Source organism: Bombus bifarius, unplaced genomic scaffold (assembly GCF_011952205.1).
Source record: "Bombus bifarius isolate JDL3187 unplaced genomic scaffold, Bbif_JDL3187 scf7180000007964, whole genome shotgun sequence".
Classification (NCBI taxonomy): Eukaryota; Metazoa; Arthropoda; class Insecta; order Hymenoptera; family Apidae; genus Bombus; species Bombus bifarius.
In genome coordinates, this window is record NW_022884351.1 from 21528 (window position 1) to 47357 (window position 25830).

General features: G+C 29.8%; 6 protein-coding genes across 11 annotated transcripts; 3 read left to right on the plus strand and 3 right to left on the minus strand.

Moving 5' to 3' along the window:
* Nucleotides 1-9: 9 nt before the first annotated feature.
* On the minus strand, nucleotides 10-2135 carry LOC117210383 (uroporphyrinogen decarboxylase). Of its 2 annotated transcripts, none has more exons than XM_033457408.1 (8): nucleotides 1970-2135; nucleotides 1859-1920; nucleotides 1390-1692; nucleotides 1118-1279; nucleotides 889-1050; nucleotides 622-759; nucleotides 372-545; nucleotides 10-258 (listed from the first exon to the last, which is right to left on the minus strand). In XM_033457408.1, the coding sequence occupies exons 3-8, from the start codon at nucleotides 1684-1686 to the stop codon at nucleotides 118-120; spliced, it is 1074 nt and encodes a 357-aa protein (XP_033313299.1). In that variant the 5' UTR covers nucleotides 1687-1692; nucleotides 1859-1920; nucleotides 1970-2135; the 3' UTR covers nucleotides 10-117. The 2 variants fall into 2 exon arrangements, with proteins under 2 accessions (XP_033313299.1, XP_033319517.1); XM_033463626.1 differs by having other exon boundaries at nucleotides 1118-1276; nucleotides 1970-2132.
* Nucleotides 2136-2458: 323 nt separating this feature from the next.
* LOC117204096 (FACT complex subunit Ssrp1) lies at nucleotides 2459-6316 on the plus strand. 3 transcript variants are annotated; one of them, XM_033441274.1, is made up of 15 exons: nucleotides 2459-2547; nucleotides 2649-2711; nucleotides 3045-3230; nucleotides 3307-3522; nucleotides 3596-3771; nucleotides 3838-3973; nucleotides 4052-4155; nucleotides 4284-4412; nucleotides 4476-4767; nucleotides 4841-4999; nucleotides 5070-5207; nucleotides 5335-5526; nucleotides 5597-5833; nucleotides 5927-6001; nucleotides 6079-6316. In XM_033441274.1, the coding sequence occupies exons 1-15, from the start codon at nucleotides 2491-2493 to the stop codon at nucleotides 6193-6195; spliced, it is 2277 nt and encodes a 758-aa protein (XP_033297165.1). In that variant the 5' UTR covers nucleotides 2459-2490; the 3' UTR covers nucleotides 6196-6316. The 3 variants fall into 3 exon arrangements, with proteins under 3 accessions (XP_033297165.1, XP_033297070.1, XP_033297253.1); XM_033441179.1 differs by having other exon boundaries at nucleotides 2460-2547; nucleotides 5070-5210; XM_033441362.1 differs by having other exon boundaries at nucleotides 2464-2542; nucleotides 5070-5210.
* Nucleotides 6317-8063: 1747 nt separating this feature from the next.
* LOC117217180 (ribonuclease P protein subunit p30) lies at nucleotides 8064-9467 on the plus strand. Its single transcript, XM_033464613.1, has 3 exons — nucleotides 8064-8836; nucleotides 9065-9212; nucleotides 9302-9467. The coding sequence occupies exons 1-3, from the start codon at nucleotides 8249-8251 to the stop codon at nucleotides 9403-9405; spliced, it is 840 nt and encodes a 279-aa protein (XP_033320504.1). The 5' UTR covers nucleotides 8064-8248; the 3' UTR covers nucleotides 9406-9467.
* A 229-nt stretch (nucleotides 9468-9696) lies between these two features.
* LOC117217120 (golgin subfamily A member 2-like) lies at nucleotides 9697-14170 on the minus strand. The gene is made up of 12 exons (XM_033464493.1): nucleotides 13901-14170; nucleotides 13493-13582; nucleotides 12905-13342; nucleotides 12608-12803; nucleotides 12202-12509; nucleotides 11955-12131; nucleotides 11654-11872; nucleotides 11368-11553; nucleotides 11025-11276; nucleotides 10644-10947; nucleotides 10361-10558; nucleotides 9697-10187 (listed from the first exon to the last, which is right to left on the minus strand). The coding sequence occupies exons 1-12, from the start codon at nucleotides 13958-13960 to the stop codon at nucleotides 10000-10002; spliced, it is 2616 nt and encodes an 871-aa protein (XP_033320384.1). The 5' UTR covers nucleotides 13961-14170; the 3' UTR covers nucleotides 9697-9999.
* A 302-nt stretch (nucleotides 14171-14472) lies between these two features.
* On the plus strand, nucleotides 14473-16675 carry LOC117204023 (probable 26S proteasome non-ATPase regulatory subunit 3). Its single transcript, XM_033441050.1, has 3 exons — nucleotides 14473-14576; nucleotides 15003-15828; nucleotides 15942-16675. The coding sequence occupies exons 2-3, from the start codon at nucleotides 15013-15015 to the stop codon at nucleotides 16611-16613; spliced, it is 1488 nt and encodes a 495-aa protein (XP_033296941.1). The 5' UTR covers nucleotides 14473-14576; nucleotides 15003-15012; the 3' UTR covers nucleotides 16614-16675.
* A 1124-nt stretch (nucleotides 16676-17799) lies between these two features.
* On the minus strand, nucleotides 17800-24338 carry LOC117204403 (growth arrest-specific protein 1-like). 3 transcript variants are annotated; one of them, XM_033441973.1, is made up of 5 exons: nucleotides 24050-24338; nucleotides 19172-19435; nucleotides 18492-18697; nucleotides 18089-18381; nucleotides 17800-17914 (listed from the first exon to the last, which is right to left on the minus strand). In XM_033441973.1, the coding sequence occupies exons 2-5, from the start codon at nucleotides 19433-19435 to the stop codon at nucleotides 17910-17912; spliced, it is 768 nt and encodes a 255-aa protein (XP_033297864.1). In that variant the 5' UTR covers nucleotides 24050-24338; the 3' UTR covers nucleotides 17800-17909. The 3 variants fall into 3 exon arrangements, with proteins under 3 accessions (XP_033297864.1, XP_033297693.1, XP_033297782.1); XM_033441802.1 differs by having other exon boundaries at nucleotides 19172-19439; nucleotides 24050-24335; XM_033441891.1 differs by lacking the exon at nucleotides 24050-24338 and adding an exon at nucleotides 21613-21864 and having other exon boundaries at nucleotides 19172-19439.
* Nucleotides 24339-25830: the final 1492 nt, after the last annotated feature.

The window sequence follows — 25830 nt, forward strand, 5'->3', positions numbered from 1 at the left end:
AAAAAGATATTTAAATGTAATGTATTATATTAATATCCCTGACATCAATTGAATTTGTGCGAAATTTGGTAAAAATAGAATAAAATTTATTATAAAGTTTGCACTGCAACAAACAAATTACACTGAATGAATCCCTTTGATAAAAGCTGCAACTGACGTTATTGGTATATCTGGTAGAATACCATGTCCCAAATTCGCTATATATCGAGTTTTGCCGAATTTTATTGCCATGTCTCGAGCACGATCGGCTATTTCTTGCTATAGAAAAAGAGATACCTTGATTAGTAGAAATATAAATAAGGATCAAAAAAAAAAAAGTGGCTGTGTATTAAGTATTCCAAATATAATTTTCTGTATAAAATTATATACACCTCAGAGGCATATAATGCACATGGATCTAAATTTCCTTGCAAAGTAATTTCAGAACCAAATCTTTTTCTTGCTTCTATAGGATTAACATTCCAATCTAAACCCAATACTTCATAAGTTTTAGACTTTGCCAACACTTCTAAGGAATTCATAGTTGCACCTTTAGGAAAAGCAATCTAAAATTTGCCATTCTTTAGGAACTTAAATTAAAATAAGTCACCATAAATATACCATAACATTTATTTTACTTACCATTGGCACTTCAGGAATATTTTCTTCCTTCAATCGCTGTCTCACTTTGTCGCTAATTTCTTTCAAATATTTAAACGAATACTTTTCAAATAATTCGTCATTAAGGAAATCACTGTGACTTTCAAATACCTGCAATAACTATAATAGAAAAGTTACATTACACTTCATTAATTAACATTGAAATCATTTTATTTTATTTTAATTATTTTATTATATTTTTTTATAACATTGTAATATTTTTTCAACAAAAAAAGGACAAGTCTATACCTGTGCTCCAGCTTTTACTTGCATTACAAGGTAATCAATGATGACATTCGTAATAAGTTGTAAGAGTTTGTGAGAGTCTTCTGAATACTTATATAACCATTGTCGTGCCTTTGTCATTGTTGAACTACCTCCACCTTGGATCATGTAGCTCATTAATGTCCACTAATAATTTACAAATATAAATACTGAAAGTACTTGCTCTATAATATGTAGGAATCGATTTACTCACTGGTGCACCAGTAAAGCCAATCAATGGTACTTTTCCCTCTAATTTATGTCTTGTTAAAGTTATGGCGTCTCCTACATATTTTAAATCCTTTTCTACATTTGGATGAACTAATCTAACTAAATCTGTTGGATCCTTCAAAGGTTTGGGTAAAATTGGTCCCTGTTTTTTTTTTTATCACAAATTATAATTATATTTATATTTGCTTTTTAAAGATTTCTTTTTGTGTAAGATTATAAGAAACTTTAATATATAAAACAAAAAAAAAAACAAACCGTTCCAGGAACCATTTCAACAGTTAAACCCATTGCTTGTGGTAGAACTAATATGTCAGAAAAGATAATGCTAGCATCCAAGTCAAACCGTTTTATAGGCTGTAAAGTAACTTCAGAAGCTAAAGCTGGTGTTTGACAAACAGAGAAAAAGTCATGTTTTGATCTGATTTCTTGAAACTCTGGAAGATATCTCCCTGCTTGACGCATTATCCATATTGGAACACGTTCTGTGGGTTCTCCTTTTGCAGCTTTTAAAATTAAATCATTTTTTAATGGTGGAAATTCTGTTTGTGCCATTATTATCTGGAAAAGATTGATATTCAAAGAAACTAATGTGAAATTTTGAATTAAAAGATATATACAAACATACATATAATCTTAACTAGTATATTTTATACAACTTATAACACATTGTTTTTACAACATCTTTTCAGTGTTTTTACAAAATTATTTGCTATTGTGTACTTACATAGTACAAAAATATAAAAATGTTGTATAAATAATAATCTAGTCCCGTGTAAATTATAAAATTTGTTACTAATTTGTTACTAAATTTGTTATTCCAAACTAATTTTCTTATTTATAAAGTATAAAATTATTAAAATAATTAAATAATATAATATTTAAACTTAAGCTTTTTACTAATGAATCCTTTTACATAAAATATTTCTTCTGTTTTATTAAAATATATTACAAATAATAAGAAGATACGATGGTATGAATTGCACTTTTGCCATATCTATATGCGCATAGAATGGACGTTTCAACTAATAATACGGAAAGTTTTGAACATGTTTACTCATCTATACGTACTTACGCTCTATGGTTAATTTAACCAATCAACATTTTGCAAATTCTAGGGTAATAATTTTAGTTTTAATAAATTTTTAAAATTTTTTACTATTATGTATCTAAAATTTAAGATTATATATAAATGTTAGCGTTATATTTAAAGCTAAATAGACAGCAAAAATAAATATTCTTTTATACATAGTATACAAATTTTACTATAAATTGTACTTATAGTCTTAATCTGTGTTAACCAATTATGTTTTCGGAAAATATTCTGAGAGCAAGAACTTGGCGCGTTGTACGCCGTACATGAGAAATTTGTTTTCCACATCGACCTTGCGTCAGTTTCTCGTTTTGAATTGTAAAGTAATTTATAAAAAGCGTTTGATTTTTTTGATTATGCGTTTAACTTGTAGATACGAAGAGGAATCATAATAAACAAATAATAATTTGTATATTAATTTTAGGTGTTTTCAAAAATGGATTTTTTAGAATATACTGATGTGATTGCAGAAGTTAAAGGAGCTATGGTAAGTAATATATTACTTAAAGTCTGTAACGAGTAACAATACTTTTCATTCTCTTTTTTATTTTCATTTTGTAGTCGCGTTATATCATTTCTTTGTTAATGTTTAAAGTTAGATTAATAAGTAACATGCCTAGATGAAATCCACGTTTTTATTATATTTTATAATATAATTGCAAACAAATTGTATTCCATCTTATAAATATTGAAATTATTAATAAAAATGTTAGTAATAATTCATCAGTTACTTTCGATGGTACTATTTATGTTACGATGGTAATGAGATAAATAAAAATTTCTGTATAATTGCACTCATATATGACTTTCTTATGTACAGACTCCTGGGCGATTGAAGCTTACAGACCAACATTTGATTTTTAAAAATCAAAAGACAGGCAAAGTAGAACAAATTTCAGCATCGGATATGGAAATGGTAAATTATCAAAAATTCATTGGTACCTGGGGTCTTCGAATATTTCTCAAAAATGGAACTCTACATAGGTTTCGTGGATTCAAGGAAGGTGTAAGTAACAATTTTTAGTTAAGAATAAATCTTTTTTTAATTTTACGTTTTGTAATAAAACAATATTTATTTTTAGGATCAAGAAAAAATTGCAAAATTCTTCCTACAAAACTATAAAAAAGATATGCTAGAAAAGGAACTTAGCCTAAAAGGTTGGAATTGGGGTACAGCTAGGTTTAATGGTTCTGTATTAAGTTTTGATGTTGGTCATCATACTGCTTTTGAAATTCCATTGTACGATGTGTCTCAATGTAACACTGGTAAGAATGAAGTCACATTGGAATTTCATCAGGTAAATTATCGATAATGTAACGTGTTTAACATTAATAACGTTTCTTAATATTAAAATTTTGTACATTTTCCAGAATGATGATGCTCCTGTGAGTTTAATGGAAATGAGATTTCATATCCCTATTAGTGACAGCGCAGATCAAGATCCAGTAGAAGCATTTCATCAGCAAGTTATGGAAAAAGCATCTGTCATCAGTGTCAGTGGAGATGCTATTGCAATATTTCGAGAGATTCAATGTCTTACACCACGGTATGTATATATGTTTAAGAAATATAATTTAAAAGATTCATATATTAATATAACTCCCTCTTCCAGTGGTCGTTATGATATAAAGATATTCCAATCATTTTTCCAATTACATGGTAAAACTTTTGATTACAAGATTCCAATGTCAACTGTTTTAAGGCTATTTCTTTTACCACATAAGGACAATAGGCAAATGTATTTTGTGGTAAGCATTTCGAAAATTATTTTTATTTTTTCTTGTTAATTATTTGTTTTATTATTATTGTTAATATCTTTCGCTTAGGTCAGTTTAGATCCACCAATTAAACAGGGTCAAACCCGTTATCATTATTTAGTATTATTATTCAATCAAGAAGAAGAAACTTCAATTGAATTACCTTTTTCTGAGTATGTATCTGTATTTGACTCAAGCACTATGGTAAAAATATGAATATGTTTACTATTCATATATTTATATTATATTATATTATATTATATTATATTATATTATATTATATTATATTATATTATTGCAGAAAAGAATTAAAAGAAAAATATGAAGATAAATTACCAAAAGAATTGTCTGGACCAACTTATGAAGTTTTAGGAAAAGTAATGAAAGTTATTATTAATAGAAAACTTACTGGACCTGGAAATTTCATTAGGTAAGTTTTTTGTAAACTGCGTAGCCGAAATACTTTAATATATTATATGTTTTTAATTTTCAGTCATTCTGGAACACTTGCAATCAGTTGTTCATTTAAAGCAGCTGCAGGTTATTTATATCCTTTAGAAAGAGGTTTTATTTACGTTCATAAACCACCAATCCATATACGTTTTGAAGAAATTGCGTCAGTAAATTTCGCCCGTGGTGGTGGTTCTACAAGATCATTTGATTTTGAAATTGAATTGACTAGCGGTGTTGTTCATACATTCAGTAGTATAGAAAAGGAGGAGTATGGAAAACTTTTTGACTTTATTACTTCCAAAAAATTACGGGTTAAAAATAGAGGCAAGAGCGTAAGTATGAATTATTATCGTAATTGTAATTCTTTAATTAATTATATTAAGAAATTCTTTGTTTTTGCAATAGGACAAATTGAATTATGACAATGACTTTGGAGATAGCGATCAAGAAGATGAGCCAGATGCGTATTTGGCAAGAGTTAAAGCAGAAGCACAGGAAAGAGATGCAGAGGAAAATCAGGATTCTGAGGAAGAGTCTACCGATGAAGATTTTAATCCGAATCAGGTGTGATTTTATTAAAATTTTTGGCAAACATACAAATTTATATACCTTGTATATATATATATTCTTTTAGGACGAGAGTGATGTGGCAGAAGAATATGACAGTAATCCAAATAGTTCAGAAAGTGAAAATGAATCAGATGCTTCAGGAAAAAGTCAAAAGAAAGAGAAGAAAGAAAAAAGAGAAAAGAAACCAAAGTCAGCTAAAACCGTGGTAAACATTTTACTTATATTTTTTTTACAGTGTTTTTAATATTTATAAAAATGAATTTGCAATCGTACCCAGATTAGATAATTTACTAAGAATGGTTTATCAATGTATGTATTGCCTTATTTAGTCAGAGAAGCCAAGAAAACCTAGAAAACAGAAGAAAGAAAAAGATGCAAATAAACCTAAGAGACCGCCAACTGCATTTATGATATGGTTAAACAGTGCTCGAGAAAGAATTAAAGCAGAAAATCCTGGAATTGCTGTTACAGAAATTGCAAAGAAAGGAGGTGAAATGTGGAGGGAACTAAAAGATAAATCTGTAAGACCAAAATTGCTTTAATTTCTTACATGTAATTCCATAATTATTTAATATATACTAATTATAATAGGAATGGGAACAAAAAGCAGCAAAGGCAAAGAAAGAGTACACTGCATCAATGAAAGAATATGAAGCTAGTGGCGGAGGAGGTGGCGATAAGGAAAAGATATCAGAAAAGAAAGAAAAGGGAGAGAAGAAGAGGAAAGAGAGTAAAAAAGAATCTCCCAGTAAGCTTATGACCGGAACCAGTTTCAAAAGTAAAGAATATATTAGTGATGATGAAAGCAGTAGCGATGAAGATAATAAGGTATGTTAAGAATTAAGAGTATGATTTATTAGGTATTTTATTAGTATTATATTATGACAGTAGAAATATTATTTTAATTAAATATTTCTATAGAAATCAGAAAAGAAGGCTTCGGATGAAGACAGTGACAGAGGTAAAGAAAAGAAAAGCGGAGATAAACGGAGTGCGGTAATTTCATTATATTAGTTGTGTTCTATTAAAAACATTTTTTAAGATATATTCTATTGCATATGATTTTATTGTAGGAGGATGACGACAAGAAGTTGAAGAAGAAAAGGAAAGAAGAATCCGAGGGTAGTGATGAAGAACCTATTGAAAGTACTCCGCCTTCTAGTGAGGCTGAATCTAAAGACAGTGATTAATTATAATTTATATATTTCTTTAACAACCACTTAATTTAATCTTTATTTCTACAGAAATATCTTTAATATTGATGTATCTAGTATTCTTAAAATCATTAAAATATGTTCCATATTTACCATATTTTAAGTTCTAATACAATATTGTATTAAATATTTATATTTGTACGGTTCTGATTTATTTAAACATTTCTAAATGTTTTTAAAATTATTTAAATTTAATAAATTTAAAAACAGCTATAAGATATAATATTACTACATATATGGCTTTGTTAACACGTTGACTGCCACGCGTGTTTTCAAAGAACGGTCTCCGTCAGGCCACGCGTACAGCAGTACCAAGCGTTTCTCTGCTAGGTGTTCCCATCGATATTTTAGTAATGCGAATCGCTCAAGTGGTGGTCTCAAGAATGATCTTTCGTTTCATTCGCTCGCAGCATTAAAACCACTAGCTGTTGTTGAATATAATGAAGGAAAGTGTGGTATAGATTATTCCGACCAAATGGTTTCTGATGCCACCACAATTAGACAAGGAATCAAATGGTACAGAAAACTTGGCACTCATTCTTTCTGGGAATTTCTGTTGTAAACGCTTTGACGGTTTACAAAATTGCAACAAAAAAAAAATATAAATATTAGAATATTTAGACAATTATTAGTTGCAAAATTATTAGAGTTGTCTGAAAATATAAAAAATCCTTGTCTTCGACGGAGTCAGCATAATATCGCCGTTCGAAAAAATGATTCCGGAAGAAGCATTAGACACGCATGCAAACTATGTTATGCAAATAAAGGACGTCGAATGGACGGAACAAAGGCACAAAAGAATTTGAAGAAAACAACAACTTATTGCCCGAATTGTCCCGACCAACCTCAGCTATGTATAGAATGCTTTAAAGTTTTACATTCTAAATCATTTTTTTAATAAACCATTTTCGTATTTTTATTTTATAACAATTCAACTATTATTACAATTAATTATTAATTAACAATTTATTATTATGGAATATCTTTTCAAATGCCTACGACGAACGACAGAAACTTTGCTGACACCCGAATACGGGTGTCGTGGCAGTTGTAACGTTAATTTTATCAGAGGCCACCGCGCACCCTCAATTACCCCAGGGATCCACCATAAACTTAAACTTTTTAAGTTTATTATTTCTGTTATCTGTTTATGGATGGTCCTTGAAACAGCCCTTAGGTTGTTATACGTCCTTACTAATTACGGGGAAAGCAGGTAGTTACCTAATGGGAAAAACCCAATACTTGACTAACGAAAAAGCTGGTTTTCCCCATAAACGATATTACCTACTAGCCGCGTTGATAGGAGGCTTTCTCCTCCTATCTTCATTTATTAACATGACCTATAACCAACCAATTGGCATCGTGGATCGTTACCCTTACTTTTCCTAACGGAAGTGGTGCAAACAGCGAATCCGCGTTGTTAATGGGTGTCCGCACACCCACACCGAGCTTTCCTCCGTAATGAGACGAGAACACCTAGGGAGAAAATAGACAAAACCATCGAACAGTGAACATCTCTCCAATCAGTGTAAACCTGTGCTGTGCTAGAAAATAACGACAATAGTTGTGTTACGACTTAGCTATTTTATTTCATAAACTAACCCTTAAATTTACGTGACATAGACAACGTGTTAATGAAGACAATTCATAATTACAATCTGTAATAAATATGGTAATTTAGTGAATAATAAATTGATGTGAATAAATGAAGTTCTTCAAAAAATATTAAATAGCATTTCCTTTCATAGTCAACATTTTTGACAAAAATATTATGATTTTCATAATATGATTTTATTAACCAAAAGATATCGCTTAGTAGTATAATACATATATAAATGTATTTTGTGTCTACATACATAAAAATTCTAGGTTAGGATTAGTCGAAGCACTGTCAAAGAAGTATTGACGAAAAAAATTAGAAGACGTTAATTTCTAAATCATAGCTTCAACCAAACATTATAAATAAATTTACAACATATTTAATTAAAAATAAAGAGCATTTACGGTGTAAATCTAATATTTCATAAAAATGGATATCAGAGAAAGTACAGGATTTTACGATTTATGTGTGAATGTACCAGGGTATCAAACACAAAGTCTATATCCTATTTTATCAAAATTATGTGAATATGGATTCAAAACAGTAGCAATAAATACTAATGTGGATGAAAGTGTACTTGGAACAGAGAAAAAGAGGAAAAAAAAGGGTGGTGATAGTGAAACATCACAGGGTATCGTTCTTGAAACAATCGACATTGGAAGTATAAGAAAAGAATTTGACGGAAGATTAAGAATTTTTAGTCGAATTACTTTCTTTTGTTCTGATTTTGCAAAAACGCATATAGTGAATCATTGTTCCAGTTTAAAAAAATTCGATCTATATGCTTTTGCTCCAAAAACACAAAGTGCTTTACAATTTGCATGTACTCAATTAAATGCAGATATAATTACATTAAGGTCGAATGCTACATCGTTTAAACTTAATAAAAAGCTGTATGATCAAGCAATTGAAAGAGGAATACATTTTGAAATACAGTATGTAGATCTATTAAATGTTGAATCCAGAAAAAATACTATCCATTATTCTCATCTCTTTCATACATACGGAAAGAGTAAGGTATAGAAATATTTATGTATAAATGAAAATAACCGTTTTTTAACACTACATAGTCGTATATTACAAAACAGCACTAATATAAATATTAATTTATATTAATGCTTAGCCTATAGATAATAATGTTATTAAATATCGAAAGATTTATTGGCAAACGTACAAAGGATTTTTTCTTTAAAATCCATGTTTAAATAACAAACAAATTTCTAATTAACTATCTTGTTTATTTAGAATGTAATATTATCCAGTGGTGTCAGTGATATCAAGACAATAAGAAATCCTTATGATCTTATAAATTTGGCACGTTTATTGGGTTTGAATGAAGTTCAAGCAAAAGCTTCGATATTACATCAGTGTAAAAGACTTCTGTTAAGAGCAGGTGATGTACTATTGCATGTAAAAGTGCAAATTTTCATGAAAATGGAAATAATATAATATAATTATTAAGTTATTTGTCCTTTTCTTTAGAAAGAAGACGTAGAGGAAAAGCTGCTTTTATTATTGAAGATTGTACAGAAAGAACAAGTATCGCTGACGGAGACTCAAAATTTCTAAAAAAATTGAAAGTATAAGTTGAATTATAATAGATGTCTTTTATTATTTTTTTAAATGGTCAATCGAAAATATGATAAAAGGGTAAATATTACTTTTTACTTTAAATTTACTTACATTGAAATAATAGAATTCTTATAATATATAGGATATAGATATAATAGAAATTAACAATGATAAAAATTTGATTTTTATAAACATGTTAAATAAAGTATTTTTGAATATAAAATTCCATATATTTCTTTATTTAATATATTTAAAATAGAACTAATTTTTACTTTTTGTAGAGAAATATATATTTTCCATTAAGAAGAAAGCAATAAAGCAACGTACGGAAAAAGATAATTACTTAAAAAATACTTTATATATCTTCAACAATTCCTTAAATAATATTTTAGGCTTAAATGATTTTTTTCTTTTTTTTTTTCATACCTTATAGAAAAGAGCAATTGCTTTTGGGGAAAACATTCCTTTTTTCATATCAATCACTTACAAATTGCAATTTTTATGGATTTTACCTTATATACAATTGTTCTACAAATCGTCGTCGATTAAAAATTTTATATTAATGTTCTATACTAAAAAATATATAAGATATATACATAACATATGCTTTATACTGTAAGTAACTTTCCGGAACACCAAGGACATGGATGAAAATTCGGTTCAAACATACAGGAATCTTTACAATCTTTTATCTCTGTCAGAACATCTAGGAGTTCCGAAACACTTTTATTTTCTATTTGTGGATCTATTACTTCCTCTTTTCTTTTTATAGATACAGAATCACTAGAACCCATTGCTGAAAAATAATTTGTTTCGTTAAATTTCGACTAATTAATAATGGTTATATATATATATATATAATATAAGTTGGAGTACATGTTAATCTCTTTTGATCAATACAATATCACTTTTATTATGTAAATAAATTTCAGGTAAGATAATTGAAATAGAATATTATATTATAAGTACCTGTTTCAACTTGACATTCTGTTCCATTGGAACGTATGTATTCCTTGCTAAGAAAATCACTAACCAAAACCTTCAATTTATGTAATTGCTCTTGTTGCTGATTTCTCTGTTCAAGTAATTGTCGAAATACCTGTTCTCTTTCTATTGCTCTGTTTTGTAGAACAGCTCTTTGTTTTTGATATAATGTTATATATTCTCCTAAAAATAAAGAAGGGAGATAATTCTATGAATATAAAGATAAAGTTAGAGTGTAAATAATTATTTAAAAACCATCTATTTGTACCTATTGTCTCTGTTTCACTTTGAAGCTGTAAAACGAGATGTTCAAGCTTCTGTTTCTCTTCTGTAAGCTCTGCGACTCGTTCCATTGTTTCTTTAAATCTTTGTTCAAGCTTTTTTACAGGTTCAGATATAATAACATCATTTTCGTTTGAGCTTTCTACATGTACTTTTTCTCCTGATTTTGATACATTATTATTAGCATTCACAGAATGTGAATCAACTTCGGAGATGGAACTGGCTACATTTTTTTCTTTCAATTTCTCCATAAGTGTTTGTTTTTCCTTTTCTAATCTTTCTATAGTGATCTGAAACAGAAATAGAGCAAGAAAAATGTTTAACATCAATGAACGAAATCTTTTAATATAATTAAACAGATAATTACTATAGCATGTTGAAGTTCTCGTTGAAAGGTATCTACATGATGCGATTGAGCTTGATAATGCTGTATTTGATCTGCTATTTGAGCATTTTGAAGTCTTTCTTTTTCAACCTCTTCAAGAATAGCTTCTTTTTCCCTTAATTTTTCTTTCAGTTGTCCCAACTCACTTTCTACGTTATTTAACTGAACGTTTAACTTTCTTCCTATAGAACGTTCCGCTTGAAGTTGTTCAGTTAAATCCAATTTAGCATTACTCTTAAAATTGTATTAAAAATTTATATAGTTTATTTACTCTCATTTACCGTATCATTAATAATGTTTTATCAATATTTAATGTTACGCTTACCAAAGAAACAAACGCATTTTCCATATCAGTCAGTTGCTCTTTTAACTGTCGATTTTGCTGAACTGCTCTCGATGCCCCTAACTGTTCACTTTCGAGAGCACTGACTAGTTTTGTTACTTCTGTTCCTTGATTATTTGCATCTCGTAAATCATTTAGATTTTTTGTCAACATTTCAATTTGTGAATCCTAAATATATGGAAGAAAATTTTAATTAATCAATAAATCGATGTAATTTTAAATAACTTTTATTTACTTTCTATAGTAAAAATTAGTACAAAAATGCTACCTTCTCAGATAATAAAATGTGAAGCCTTTCTTGTTCCAATGTAAGTTCATCTATATTTTTCAGCAGATTATCCGTTTCATCTTTACGATCTTGTAAAGATGATAAATTCCCTGCTTTTTCTCTTTCTTGTTGTAATTGTTGCTCAAGCTCTGAAATCCTTTGTATACAACTTTGTTCTCTACGTTGTAAATCTTCTATACCACCTCTTTGTGTTTTTATCTATAAAATGACATTTAATTTTTAGAAAATTTATGATATTTCGTTGCACCTTCGAATTTCATTACAGAGAATATAAAAATACCTCTTCTAATAATTTTGCCTGTTGGGTATCTAATTGTTTAACATAATTCTGGTACTGTTTATTGGCTTCATCCTTTTCAACACTAACAATTTTCAGAGCTTCTTTAGTTTGTGCTAATTCTTGCTCCAAAAGAATTACTGCATGTTTCTCCTCTTCTGTTGTTGTAGCAACTTTCATCTACAAAGGCAAAGAAGTATATGAAAAATGTTTCACATACAGTTAACCAACGATAATGCACATGTATTACCTGTTGTATTCTAAGTTCGCTCAATGAAAGCAACGCTGTTTTTTCTTGAAGTTCTTGTTGAACAGCAATTAATTCTGTTTTCTTCAAATTCAATTTTTGCTTTAATTCTGATGCTTCTAAACTCAAATCCTCTTTTTCTTTCTTCAATTCAAAAAATCTGTTATTAAGAGAATCATATTCACTTTGTAATTGATGAATGTTTTTCCTCAATTCTTCATTATTATTTTTTACAGTAGATATTTCTTTCTCTAATTCAGCTATGCGAATTTGTGAATTTTTTAATTTTCTTGTCATTTCTTCAGATTCCTCTAAAAAATATATTAATTTTTAATTTATTAAAAATTTATAATCACGTACGTACGTGCACACGCCTGCCTAGAATGTCTCATTAATTAAAATAACAAACCTGAACTTTGTCTAATGCTTTGTTGAGCTTGACTAAGAGCAGCAGTAAGTTCTGCTTTTTCTGCTATTAGAATGCCGGTAGTCTTGGTATGAACCTGAAGTTGCTCTTTTAAAGGATCTATTTCTTGTGCCAATTCTACCTGAAATTCTGTTTCTTTTCCTTCTAATTTGGCTTCTAACTCTGAAATCCTGCTACGCTAATCAAATTATTAAAACAATTTTATTTCTGAACTATTTCTTTTTTCAACGTTTAGATCTAGATACTTTTTATAAAATTTACATACATATATACACTTACAGCATTACTAAGCTCAATATGCAATTCATTAACAACTTTTTTCTGCTCTTCCATATAAGGACTTAAAAATTTATTATGATACATTAAATCAGTATCAAGAGATGTTTCTATATGTTCTGACTCATTTGTTAAAACATCTGCAACTGCAGAAGCCATCTCCAAGAGATGTTCTTTTTGTACTTTTGGAAGATCATAAAAATCCACTTTACTCGCTGCTTCTGATGTATTAATTTCTTGTACACTTTCTGTGTTGATAGTTTCTTCTGTAGAATAATGTACTTTATCATGATTTATGGTATTTTCTGAAGTTACCACTGAATTTGTGGATAGTACTTCATCTTTTTGAAATTCTTGAACTATATCATTTTCCACATTTCCTATTGTCGATGCATTAGTTACACCTTCTAAATGTGATGTATCAGTTTCTGCGTTTTGATACTGCAAAATTTAACGAATTAATTAAAAAACTTTTCGCATTTTACGACAATTAAGATATAATAAAGATTACAAGGAGAAATGTGATTGCATATGCACATGGATTTAAATAAAAAGATGTAATAATTATTATAATATATAAATTTCTTTCACCTGCAAAGGTAATGAATTGACAGAGTGACGTTTTTGTTTCACAGAATCATCTGGATTATTTTGCATTTTTCTTAATTGAAATTCCCTGAGCTACCAAAAAAAGGAAGTTTTATGAAACATAAGTAACGATAACATTTTTTTATACTAATCTAACTTATGAAATCATAAGGTTTTCCAAATTATTTATTTACGTTTTAAAGCGTAAATATTATGTGAAATTAAAATTCAATAAGCGTCTGACAGCTAATATAACCTAAATATTCAAAGATACAGAAATATAAGAGAATGAATAATTAAAATGTTGCTAGAACTTACGAAGTCCTATAAATATAAGTATAAATTTTTTGTACGTAAATCGAATATTAAAAAAGATACTTATGTAGCTGTCAATACTTCAAAACATTATACCTTTTTCTTAGCGGCCAACAATTTTTCGCTTTTGCTTAAATTCATGTTGACATGTGACATGAAAGCTAATAAGTGAAATCCTTGATTTTATTTTAACACAATTATTTACATCATCATAATTAAAAATATTGTATTATTTGCTACCAAGGTTATCTCATGCCTACTTAATCCACGAATATGATCGTGTACTAATCGCTCTCTTATCCATTGACCTAATTATTTAGTTAGATGGCCAACAGTGATTGAATTATACAAACCAATGAATTACGCTACTTATCAACAATTTATTATAATAAAAAAAGTAAATAATTTTTCCATATAAAATGTTTAAAATATTAAACACTGATAATGAAAAAAATTTACGATATATATTTATAGATTATATACATTTAATATCAGATAATTTTATATTATGTATACTTTATAGCAAATACAAAGTTTTATACATAAGAAATTGCTTAAATATTAACAATAATTTTAATAATTTTGGTATTATGATAAGTTGCGAAAAAATGAATAATTCATGCGGAGGCGAAAAACCCTAGCTGGAACTTCGTTAAATTTTTCGCTGATGGTTGGATTGAGTTTAAGTACAACTGTGAATTGGTGCGATGAAAACGTAGAATTGCACTTGTATTAGGAATCATCAGTTTTTCTACAAAAGTTTAAAGCAAAGGTGAATGTAAAATGTTACTCTTACTTTTCAGTAATTGTTTCTTTTACACGTTACAAGCCTCATATCAAATAACAAAATCATAAAATGTGAAAGATTTATTTAAAGAGAATACCGTATTAATTTGACAACAAAGAAGTTTGAATTTGGTTATTAAATTTTTTATTACAAAGTTTAAATCTAGCTTCATATTGTTAGTTTTATATAATACTTTTTATAAATATTGGATAATTTACAAAATTATTTTATTAGAAAATGTGATACAATGAGTTGGATATTATAGGTATATGTACACACGCACGCACGCACACACACACACACACGCGCGCGCGCGCGCGTACGTCTACATTGAGAAGCTTGTAAAAATTAAATGATATTGTACGTAATAAGATTAGAATATTGTGCTTAACAGAAATCTAATTTCCATAGAGGAACTAAAATGGGTGTACCTACGGCTAAAAATCCTGAAGCTATGGATGTTGAAATAATCTTTGAGGGTCAAAATGGTGATGGAGATGTTTGTGATAAAAAAGATGCTGATCTTCAAACAATATATGATATACGCGAGCATGCTCGTCAAATAGAAAAAGCTGTACAAAGCAAAGAACCACGTTTTATTTTAAGAGCTTTGCGTACGCTACCTAATACACGTCGCAGATTAAACTCGAACGTCCTGCGTGGAGTAATTCTAAGTTTTTATCCTAAACCATGTGCCGAACGTGATGCATTACTGTCATGGTTAGAAGACTCTGCTGAATTTGAAGAAACGCAGAAACTTCGCATCTCCACCATAACTCCACTACCTGAAATTGATACTTACATTCATTTACTAGTTCTCGTACGTTTAATTGATGCTGGAAAACACGAAGAATCCGTTCAATGCTCTGAGGCATTGTTGCAAAAAATTATTGCTCAAAATAGACGTACAATTGACCTGATTGCTGCCAAATGTTATTTCTATTATTCAAGGGCATATGAATTAATTGGGAGACTGGATAAAATTCGCGGAATATTGCACTTGAGATTGAGAACGGCAACGCTTAGAAATGACTTTGAAGGACAGGCTGTATTAATTAATTGTTTATTACGGAACTATTTACATTATAATTTGTATGATCAGGCAGATAAACTTGTACTGAAATCAACTTTCCCAGAATCTGCCAGCAATAACGAATGGGCTAGATTTTTATATTATTTGGGACGCATCAAAGCTGCTAGATTAGAATATTCTGCTGCACATAAGTATTTAGTACAGGTAAGTCAACATTCTTCTTAATATATAAATTTCAAATCAAAATGTTATCAGAAGAAATAAAATTCCGAATAAAAATTGTGTAATTTAAAATTAATGTTTTATCTTTCTTACAGGCTCTTAGAAAAGCTCCACAAAGTACTGCAGTAGGTTTTCGTCAAACAGTGCAAAAACTGGCTGTAACTGTGGAACTTTTACTTGGAGATATTCCAGAACGTCAAACTTTCAGACAAGCTGCTATGCGTCGTGCACTAGCTCCATATTTCCAACTGACTCAGGCTGTGCGTTTAGGAAATCTTCAACGTTTTGGGGAAGTTTTAGAAAACTTTGGCCCACAATTTAGAGCCGATCATACATTTACCTTAATCCTGAGATTGAGGCACAATGTTATTAAAACTGCAATTAGGTCAATTGGACTGTCCTATTCCCGAATTTCTCCCACAGATATTGCAAAGAAACTTGGTTTGGATTCTAGTGTCGATGCTGAATTTATTGTTGCTAAAGCTATTAGAGATGGTGTAATCGAAGCTACCTTAGAACCAGAAAATGGATACATGCGTAGCAAAGAAACTACGGATATTTATTGTACTAAAGAACCATTACTCGCGTTTCATCAAAGAATTACTTTTTGTTTAGACTTACACAATCAAAGTGTTAAGGCTATGAGGTATCCTCCAAAGTCCTATGGTAAAGATCTTGAATCGGCTGAAGAACGTAGAGAAAGAGAACAACAAGATTTAGAGCTTGCTAAGGAAATGGCAGAAGAGGATGATGACGGATTTCCTTAGATTGTTTATTTTTTCGATACATTTAATTAATAAAATGATCCAATAAAATCATGAAAGACGCTTCTTCATGTTACACTTTCTTATATTTAATATCAGGTACACGAAAATTTTGTTCTCGTATTGCGAAATTGAAAACTTTCAATATACACAGAAAAAAAATTGTATAAAAGCGTTGTACTTTTTATAAGAACAAATAAGCAATGAAAGTAAGTTTCAAGAACACAAGATTGTAAATACATTTATTAATATTTCAAAGTTAATGAGATATAAATCTACTCCTTGTCATAATATCAATTATATATTATACAATAAAATAAATACTAGATAATATTAAAGTGTCTTTGAAATATTTGAACTCCATAAATTATAATAAAATTGCAGACAATTTATATTTAGTAAATTTTTTGTAGCACATCATTTTGCATAACCTTCGTTTTCTTATTTATTTACTCGGTAACTTTTCATGTAATTAAAATACAAACTGTAGAAACTTCGAACTTCAATTATGCTTTTATTAACGATGTTTTAACAAATCATCATTATTAGATATAAAAACAAATATCTAAAAATAGCATAAAAACATTTACACACGCTCAAACACGCATAAATATAACAATATACCGTACGTATCCGGAAAATTTGTTGTTCTTAAAGAACATTATTCTCTTTACATTAATTTCACTTCGGTCCTTCTTTTCGGAAAACAGTTTACGACAGAATTGTTTTATTATCTTCATATTTTCTTAGTAGAATAAATGTTAATAATCATATTTTTTCCAAAATAAATGTAATATATTTGCGTTGGAGGTCCTTTTAAGGAAATATTTTTCTACAAGAGAAGAATTTTCGAGAATATAAATCTGATAAAAAAAAGAGAGAGAGAGAGAGAGAGAGAGAGAGAGAGGGAAAAACAATGTTCGCGTATTTCGGTATGTAGATATTTACATAATTATATCTTCATAAATAAAACTGATTTATAACTAAATACTTGCAACGAATTATTCAATTATAGATACTATAATACAATCACTATACAATATTTTTACTGTACAAGGCTTCTTCCTCTCCGTTTTTTCCATTTGTGCAAATTTGATAATAAACCCATGGAAAAATATTTCGTAAGTTATGCATTCGTTGGTCATGCTGTTAAATTATTTATCATATTGAAAAAGTAATCCACTAATACCAGTATCAAATTGTTCAAATATTGATTAAGAATGTTGATAAAGATCTTTGGTCATTGGTTTCATGGAATACTGTTGCTTTTTGGAGATCTTTCTGGATTCTTTCTAATCATCAGTCTGAAAAAATAGAATTTTCGATAAATTAAAATGAAATATTTAAACTCAATTTTTCAAAGTATCACAATCTATAAATTTAGATGCTTATGTTATTTGTAAAATAATCAAAATTTATTTTATGTGCAGTAGTATATATTTCAAAGTGAGAAAGTATAATATAACGAGTAATCTTGCCTTGTCTCGCTTTAAGTATGTGATAAATCAATAAAGAAAGTAAAAATAATTCTCTGTCCATTAATATTTGAACACCGTTTCCTCTAAGACTCATGTTTGGTGTTAGAAATTCACTTTCCCTATCATCCTCGACATTAACATCACGGTAACCATGATGTGTTTTTCCAAAACATAAAAGATTCATATTTCTATGAATTCCTTTGCAATCGTATTCTTCAAAACCATCACACTGACATGTATTCAATTTTGCAGCCTTTTCTTGTCTTGTTAAGATATTTATCGAATTTCTACATCTAAAATATTTGCCTTAAGAAGTCATTTGTGTATTACATAAATTATTTTGTAACTTCGTATCACATATTCTTTAGACTTTATTTATTTTCGTATTAAAAAACATATTTACCGTCTAGTACACTTTCGTCCTTGAAACATACTCTTGCAATATTTATTGTAATATGTAAGCGCAGTTTGGCAAAGAGCGTCTGCATTACAAATCCAAGTTGCTATTCTGCAGGACACCCTTGTCCTATTCATTGCCATTGTTACAGACGATCTACATATTTCTACTCTTTGTTTCGACTCCGAACATAATTCATCCTCACATTCACACTAAGTAACAAAAACAAGATATAAATATTCATTAAAAAATTGTATCCTCCATATAAACAAAGTGCACACAAATGAAATTTAAATAGACGTAATGATACAACTTGAAGATCAAGAAATTTACAATAATAATACAAGGAATAAATTTATTAATTTGAATTAAATTCGGTATCTTGAAATGGCTTAACCTTTATTATTAAAAAGAAAGAATAAAAAACAAAGAAAGAAAAAAGTAACCTAACATATCGTTTATAAACATATTATACATATACATATATATATATATTGTTTATAAATATTTGTATATGTTTTTGAATTTGTGTTACAAATTGTTATGCTTATAAAAGATTTGCGTAGAATAAAATATTAGTTTAAAATATTCGTTGTTAGTGTTGTATCGTTGAATATTTACATTGATATTAATCAGAATAAACAATATTTATTTTTTATCAAAAGCAGAGATAATATAATAAGTACTGTCATAAGTTCTTTGCCCTCATCGGTGCTTGTAAGAGCAATAAGGGCATGTTGGCAGGTTTCGGAACAATCATTCCCTTGGAGAACGGGTGCACAACCCGTGAGATAATGTTGCAGAGCTGCGCCACAGCCTGTTCTGAAGGCGCATTTTAATTTTGCTTCCTCACACTTCATTATCGAACTTTTCGCTGTATTCCACATTACTGTATTAAACAACATCACACTCATCAGGAGTATGCTCGATTGATCGAACCAACGTGACATCTTTCTAAAACAGTTGTAAATTTATACAGGTTTAATTTCAAGGATTTAAAGGATCTGTAACACTTCCATATGAATTTATAAATAACAATAAAATGTAGCTACAGAAAGTTCGTAATTAATGTAATTTAATTCCGCATTATGATATCTATGTATGTATATATGCGGCTAATATTTTCATCGGCCACTTTGTACCGTTCTGTTGTCTCAGTAACTTAATAGCGTATATGTACGATTATCGGGCGTTTCAAATGAATGCTTCACATGCTGTCTTAGCATATACATATTACTTTCTTTTATTTTTTATTCGATCGTTGATAGGGGAAGGAGGGTAAGACGGTATATGTAGCTAAGAAGAAATGTAAAGAAAATCGAATAAGTTTTTCATATAACATTTATTGAAGTACTTTTACATCCGATATATATTCACTGTTAAATTCATACAAAGTCTGATATTATAAAAATTAAAAAATCTATAATCATTGTTCTTTTTATCAATTGTATGTTATCTAATGATATTCTATTAATTATAGTTGAAATATAATTTATTAAATATGTTTTAGAATAACTGAAGGTAGAAAACTTTTATTTTCTTATACTTCTAGTTCATTTGGAGCTATTCTCGAACTTTCGTTTCATTTCTTTTTTTTTTTTTTTTTTTTTTTTTTTTTTTTTTTTTTTTTTTTTTTTTTGTAGATGCTTTCTTAGACTGAATGAAGTAGTTCTTGCCTATACGGCGAAGAAGTTAAAATTTCTGTTTTCCATGTTGATTGCTTCTCTTCCGTTTTTAGTCGACCGTTACCTCTGCGATGACCATGGCATAACGTCTCTTGGTCAGACATTGTTGACAAAATTCACTCACTCACTTATCCAATCCCATCTTGCTCCATAACATGTTAATACTTTACGTGTCTCTTTATAAAATAACAAACTATTTTATACCAAAAATTCTACGTTTGTGAAAGAATAACTTATAAAGTATACGAATTTGGCATTTTCAGATCAACGAGAAATATGCACAACTGCACAAAACGCTACTGCAAGGTTTATGTATGCTTATGACAAAATTAGAAAAATTGGAATAAATTGCGTTGTAATTTATGACACGTGTAATCTTTCACGTCGAAATTTTCATACTGATATTTACTCCTGCTGATGACCTCTTTGTTTTCATTTTGTGTGCACGGTAATACATATGCACAGTTTCTTGTAAACAACAATTTTCCATCTTGCCCTATCTTCCCCTATGATACAACAGTGATAAAATGCACAAAGAACACTTGTATGTGTTATAAAAGTTCCACTCGAACCTTATTGTTTATATTTATTAATTTGTTATCAATTAGTGTTATAATTGTAGATTAACTAAAATAGTCTGTTCGTATTTTATTTAATATTATAGATTGCTTTAAAGAAACGAAGAAACGAAGTGAATAATAATTTTATCTTGTCTACGTGTTTATTGTCATTATAGATTTGTAGCAGTTATAGCATTAGATGTGCGTAACTTGCATTTTCAGCATTGTGCTCGGTGCCAAGTATATATTTGCAGATTCTTGTAACGGATGCATAACAGGAAGAGATATTCCATGGTGTTCTTAAAATAAGTCGGATCTCTGTTTGTCATTCGAGTTAATAGGAAAGCTTTTGCTACTCAACTTAAGGAATCATAAATGCCACTACGAAATGATATCCGTAATTTCAACCCTTTAAATATTGGAAGTTTTTTTTCTTATATCTATAATTTGAAAACATCAAGACGTTTGACGTCTTAATAATCTAAAAGAATCAAGAAATCTAAAAATTCTATGCGGTAATTTTCGGGAGATTCGGTAATTTTATTCTCATTGCTTATCAAATATTTGAAAATCGATATTATTTTTATTTTATTCGCCTTTTCTGCAGCAAGTATCGCTGTAGTTATGTATTAAAATATCTATCATTTATGTAAATGAAAGTTAGTATTCTTATCTCTCAAAATTTCTAATCACATTTTATATTTACTTGAATTAGTACCAGCAAATAATAGAAAATGTGACTTAAAAAAAGAAAAACGTTCTTTTTACTTTAGAACTCTGGTAAAGTTACTAATCGCGATTGTGTTGGAAAATAATACTCTCGTCTTGTACAAGCAATCGTGAAGGTGGTAGAATAACATCCTGTCGATTGTTTACTCATACCTAGTCTGTAATTAGCCAAGTATACTTGACAAAATTTCAAATTAGATTTTCTCGAAAACGAAGTCTCATATTTTTTCACGTAGAATCACTCTATCGCCGATTACATCACACTCGCTGGGACACACTGTACACAAATCTATGTGTTTTAATTTTCAATGTATCCAATCAATCAATAGAGAAGACAGAAAGGACCACTGTTAGAAGTTCTACCAGAACAACGCAGTTGAATGTTCTCCAACTTTACTACTCTGCCTCCCTCCCTCCCTCCCTCCCTCCCTCCCTCCCTCCCTCACTCTCTCTTTCTCTCTCTCTCTCTACTATTCTCAACTGTTACCAGTAAAAAAGCAGAGTACAGCAAAGAGAAGGGGATGAAAGAGAGCACGTGCGGGAGCGCGCATACATAGTGAGAGAAAGAGAGGGGGTAGATTCTACCTGTGAGCGCTTCATTGCCAGCGCTAGTGCCGATGCTGTTGCGCACCAGCCCCAAAATGGACCACCAAGACGTTGCAGACGTGGCAACGAGGGACAGATGGCCAGCCCTATAGACCTTCAGTGATCATCAACTTTACTTTACACTCAAGTTTAAATCTCGTTTCGAATGAAACACGCACCAAGGGAAAGAGATGTTGAAACAGTTACAATTAGGGTACATGGTAATTTAATCGTTGCTCTTGGGAATATTCAATCAATGCTTATGATTCTGGTGATCTCATTCGATTAAGCCGTTAAGTCGATGGTGATCGTGACGATATTCAGAAGAGATTTGTTCCACACTAAGAAATAATGCTTAAACAAACACAGGTTACGAGGCGCAACTATTCATACGAGATAGAATACTGTTCAACACTTATCAATGACTGGCATTATTAGGATTATTAAAATGATCAAAATAATCAATTGTTTTCTTTAGAGAGATTTGATAGATCTGCAGTAGCGTATTTCGAAGAATTTTCTTTGACTCTTTATAGACAATATCAACTTATCTCTTCCTTTGTATTATGTATATTTTCATATATACTTCCACTTTGTTTTCTTTGGTGCAAATATAATATTTTAGTCATCGTCAATTTTAATGATAATTAATAATTTAATTTAAATGATAATTAATAATTTAATTTAAATGATAATTGATTGTCTTTATAAAAAAAAAAAAAAAAGTAAAAAAATAAGATTTGGTCGGTAATTATATATTGCCGAGTTCTTTTTACAAATTTCCTACTCTTTAAAATCAAGTTCAACGTTTGCTATAACGAAAGCCGTACTTTAGATATATAATTTATTCTAAGTAAATAGAAATACAATCTTTTGTTTAATAAATACAATTACGTGTATTAGTATATTATAACACATTATGTATATTAATTATTATATTATATTATATCATATTATATTAGCTTAATAAAGACGCATACCTTCCTTTTTCTTTTCTTTTATCAGTAATCACATTCAGTGCATTCAGAAGCGTAATGTATACATTGTTACATACTTGTGCAAAATTATCAATCTATATCGATGTTTTAATCGGCGCGGTTAGTTTAGTAGAGAACAAAAGTTAAATTATAAAATTACATTAACATGACAATCGTAAACTATAATTATACTTTTATTTGTTTTCTATAACTAATTATATTAAGAATGCAGATTGTTGTGATTTTCTCAAATTTATTTTTCTCAATGTTTTGGCTAATAAATATATTATTGCATACGTAGTGACGATTGTTATATTATGTAGTAAAATATTAATACAGAATATTCAATGAAAAATTTTATTTCATTATAAATTCTTAGCTATGTTGTTTATTGAAAAATATTTCTTTATTAATTTATAGATATACTTTTATTTATTTTGCATTTAAATTATGTATTACTCGATATTATATTATTCGCGACTCTTAAAATATGATACCAAGTGAATATTAAATATGAATATGATATGAATTTAGTTACTTGACATCTCTATAAAGATGCAAATTATAATGATACTTTCTTACCAATTTAATGGATTTACTTTAAGTTAAGTTGTGTTTTGTATTTTTAAAGAATTAAAATATTGTCGTCTATTACGAACTGTAATAAAATGCAACGTACAGAAACAATCAACATTACAATTTAAATTTCATATCTTACTGGCGATAATCAATTTTAACATTAATCTTGTTTATATTTGATATCTGTCATCGAAATAAAAATGCTTTTTTAGTATTTCCAGCATCAACAACTTTATTAAATACTAAAAACTTCAAAGAATTTTATCAAATACATAAAATGAAAGTTTAATTAATCTATCGTGTATTCGCTTTTAGAGGTTGAATAAACAAACAAGCATCAATATATATCTACATAAAGAATTACTGAGAAATGTCTTTATAAACACATTCGATACGTAGGAAATAATATTGTTTACTAAGATGATACAAACAGATATTAAGGTACAAACCTTACAAACAATCACATTGTTTTAGTAGCCTAGAGAGATGAAAATATAGGATCCCAGATACAATCTAATCCACCAATGAAAACTGCGATTCCGTGTCAAGAATTATAACGCACTATACGGAAAGAGAAGAAAATAGAAACTCACAAACGCACGGTCACCGAGACACTAGATTGAGTTGTGACGGCCTGCCCCGCTGCGCCGAGAAGCTGCGCGCGTCGCTCTTTTCCCCCCACCATTGGTTACTGGCCCGGGACCGAAAGGATTACCGATAGATTTAAGCCCTGATTAAAACCAAAAGTTTGAACACTGTCATAAATAAATTTCATGTCAAGGAATTTCTTATCTTACGAAATTTGTAAACTATGCGATTCATGCTGAAATAAGAGATGAAATTTTCTAGACTGTTTAGTAAAATAACAAAAAGTCAACAGGTTTCTAGCTAGAATTAGAAAATTCTAAGAAATTCTACGAAATTATGAAAAGTTATAATTTTTCTGGAAATAGAAGGAAAAATATTATTATATATCCGATAGTTTACTATACCTTCATAATGACTGTATGCTATTTATCAAATATAATTTTGATATTTGATAAGAGTTTATAATTTCAGGAGTTTTGTTTTCATTTCGAGGATAGTTCACAGCCATTGCTAGCTCTATCCTCCACCCACAGGGGTCCAAGATGCCCCAACCTGCTTGGCTGATTGAGACACCAGCCTGGTTCCAACACTGCTCTCTTCACCCCCGTCCTCGCCGGTACCCTTCACAGAACGACGTTGAACAGTCCGGCATTTAGATGCGTTCCGTTCTTTCTTACATTTCTTCTTCCAGTGCCGACCTTCCATCGGGCTTCCTTTCAGGCCCCTTACTACTTCTATTCCCTACCACGAGCGTTCACCGGGCTGCTGTGACTCTCAACTCAATTTCACTCCTTTAAACGAAGAGCTGTGGACAGCGAAGGAGATTAGCCGTTTGAGTACAAATTGTACCGGTTAATCGATTCTGCAGAGAGAGAGAGAGAGAGAGAGAGAGAGAGAGAGAGAGAGAGAAGGAGCCCAGGAGGAAACGAAATCGCGGAACACGATACGACGACATTCTGCCTATTACGTGTTATTAAATTATATATGAAATTATGAAAACTGTATTTCTTGCCCTTATTTCTTCGCGTGATTTTAATACTGGATAAGAACAAACAAATTGTTATTCATGCACATATTTTGTAGGTTTCTCTGTACGAGGGACTGTTTCATGCGTTATCTTTTTAATTGAAGTGTAAAATGTTAAGTGGACGAGGAGATTAAACGAGATGATATTTGTTCTTGGATTAACGAGTCAGCAAGAGGCGCGCGTGTCTCAGTTTACTTAGGATATCATAATTAAACGATTCCGTTTTCGTTTACTCAGGATCGATGTTCTCTGTCAATACCCTCGTAAGTTTTGCCGAACGAGGTAAAAAATCCTACTCGGTTCTCAATCTGTTCATCAATTTGTTTGCTCGTTCTCTTTTTTATGGCACTCGATACAGGCGAATCAGAAGAAATTCATAACAACGTGCTCCGACGTGAATTACGAGGATTGAAATTTCAGTCTGATCAAAGTAAGATAGCCATCGAAATCAACTTCCTGTAATTCAGGGCATACGATGGGAGATGTAGATCAGGAAATTCTGATGCGGCACGGACGATTTATGCTAGAATGGAGGAAATAGATCGTCTGATGATACGAGAACGATAGCTCGCGTAACAGGATGATATAAATTTATCTGAACAAGCGAATGTTAGT

What these genes read in the sequence shown, in the direction of transcription:
- LOC117210383 (XM_033457408.1), bottom strand. Translation starts at nt 1,686, where the DNA reads ATGGCACAAACAGAATTTCCACCATTAAAAAATGATTTAATTTTAAAA. An exon ending in TTGGCTTTACTGGTGCACCA is followed by an intron (nt 1,051 to 1,117) that starts GTGAGTAAATCG and finishes GTAAATTATTAG; the next exon opens with TGGACATTAATGAGCTACAT. An exon ending in AAGTAAAAGCTGGAGCACAG is followed by an intron (nt 760 to 888) that starts GTATAGACTTGT and finishes TTTCTATTATAG; the next exon opens with TTATTGCAGGTATTTGAAAG.
- LOC117204096 (XM_033441179.1), top strand. Translation starts at nt 2,491, where the DNA reads ATGAGAAATTTGTTTTCCACATCGACCTTGCGTCAGTTTCTCGTTTTG. An exon ending in TTAAAAATAGAGGCAAGAGC is followed by an intron (nt 4,768 to 4,840) that starts GTAAGTATGAAT and finishes TTTTTGCAATAG; the next exon opens with GACAAATTGAATTATGACAA. An exon ending in GCGGAGATAAACGGAGTGCG is followed by an intron (nt 6,002 to 6,078) that starts GTAATTTCATTA and finishes ATTTTATTGTAG; the next exon opens with GAGGATGACGACAAGAAGTT.
- LOC117217180 (XM_033464613.1), top strand. Translation starts at nt 8,249, where the DNA reads ATGGATATCAGAGAAAGTACAGGATTTTACGATTTATGTGTGAATGTA. An exon ending in ATACATACGGAAAGAGTAAG is followed by an intron (nt 8,837 to 9,064) that starts GTATAGAAATAT and finishes TTGTTTATTTAG; the next exon opens with AATGTAATATTATCCAGTGG. An exon ending in AAGACTTCTGTTAAGAGCAG is followed by an intron (nt 9,213 to 9,301) that starts GTGATGTACTAT and finishes CCTTTTCTTTAG; the next exon opens with AAAGAAGACGTAGAGGAAAA.
- LOC117217120 (XM_033464493.1), bottom strand. Translation starts at nt 13,960, where the DNA reads ATGTCACATGTCAACATGAATTTAAGCAAAAGCGAAAAATTGTTGGCC. An exon ending in TCAATTCATTACCTTTGCAG is followed by an intron (nt 13,343 to 13,492) that starts GTGAAAGAAATT and finishes TAAATTTTGCAG; the next exon opens with TATCAAAACGCAGAAACTGA. An exon ending in ATATTGAGCTTAGTAATGCT is followed by an intron (nt 12,804 to 12,904) that starts GTAAGTGTATAT and finishes TAATTTGATTAG; the next exon opens with CGTAGCAGGATTTCAGAGTT.
- LOC117204023 (XM_033441050.1), top strand. Translation starts at nt 15,013, where the DNA reads ATGGGTGTACCTACGGCTAAAAATCCTGAAGCTATGGATGTTGAAATA. An exon ending in CACATAAGTATTTAGTACAG is followed by an intron (nt 15,829 to 15,941) that starts GTAAGTCAACAT and finishes TCTTTCTTACAG; the next exon opens with GCTCTTAGAAAAGCTCCACA.
- LOC117204403 (XM_033441973.1), bottom strand. Translation starts at nt 19,435, where the DNA reads ATGTCACGTTGGTTCGATCAATCGAGCATACTCCTGATGAGTGTGATG. An exon ending in AGGGCAAAGAACTTATGACA is followed by an intron (nt 18,698 to 19,171) that starts GTACTTATTATA and finishes TTTGTTACTTAG; the next exon opens with TGTGAATGTGAGGATGAATT. An exon ending in GGACGAAAGTGTACTAGACG is followed by an intron (nt 18,382 to 18,491) that starts GTAAATATGTTT and finishes CAAATATTTTAG; the next exon opens with ATGTAGAAATTCGATAAATA.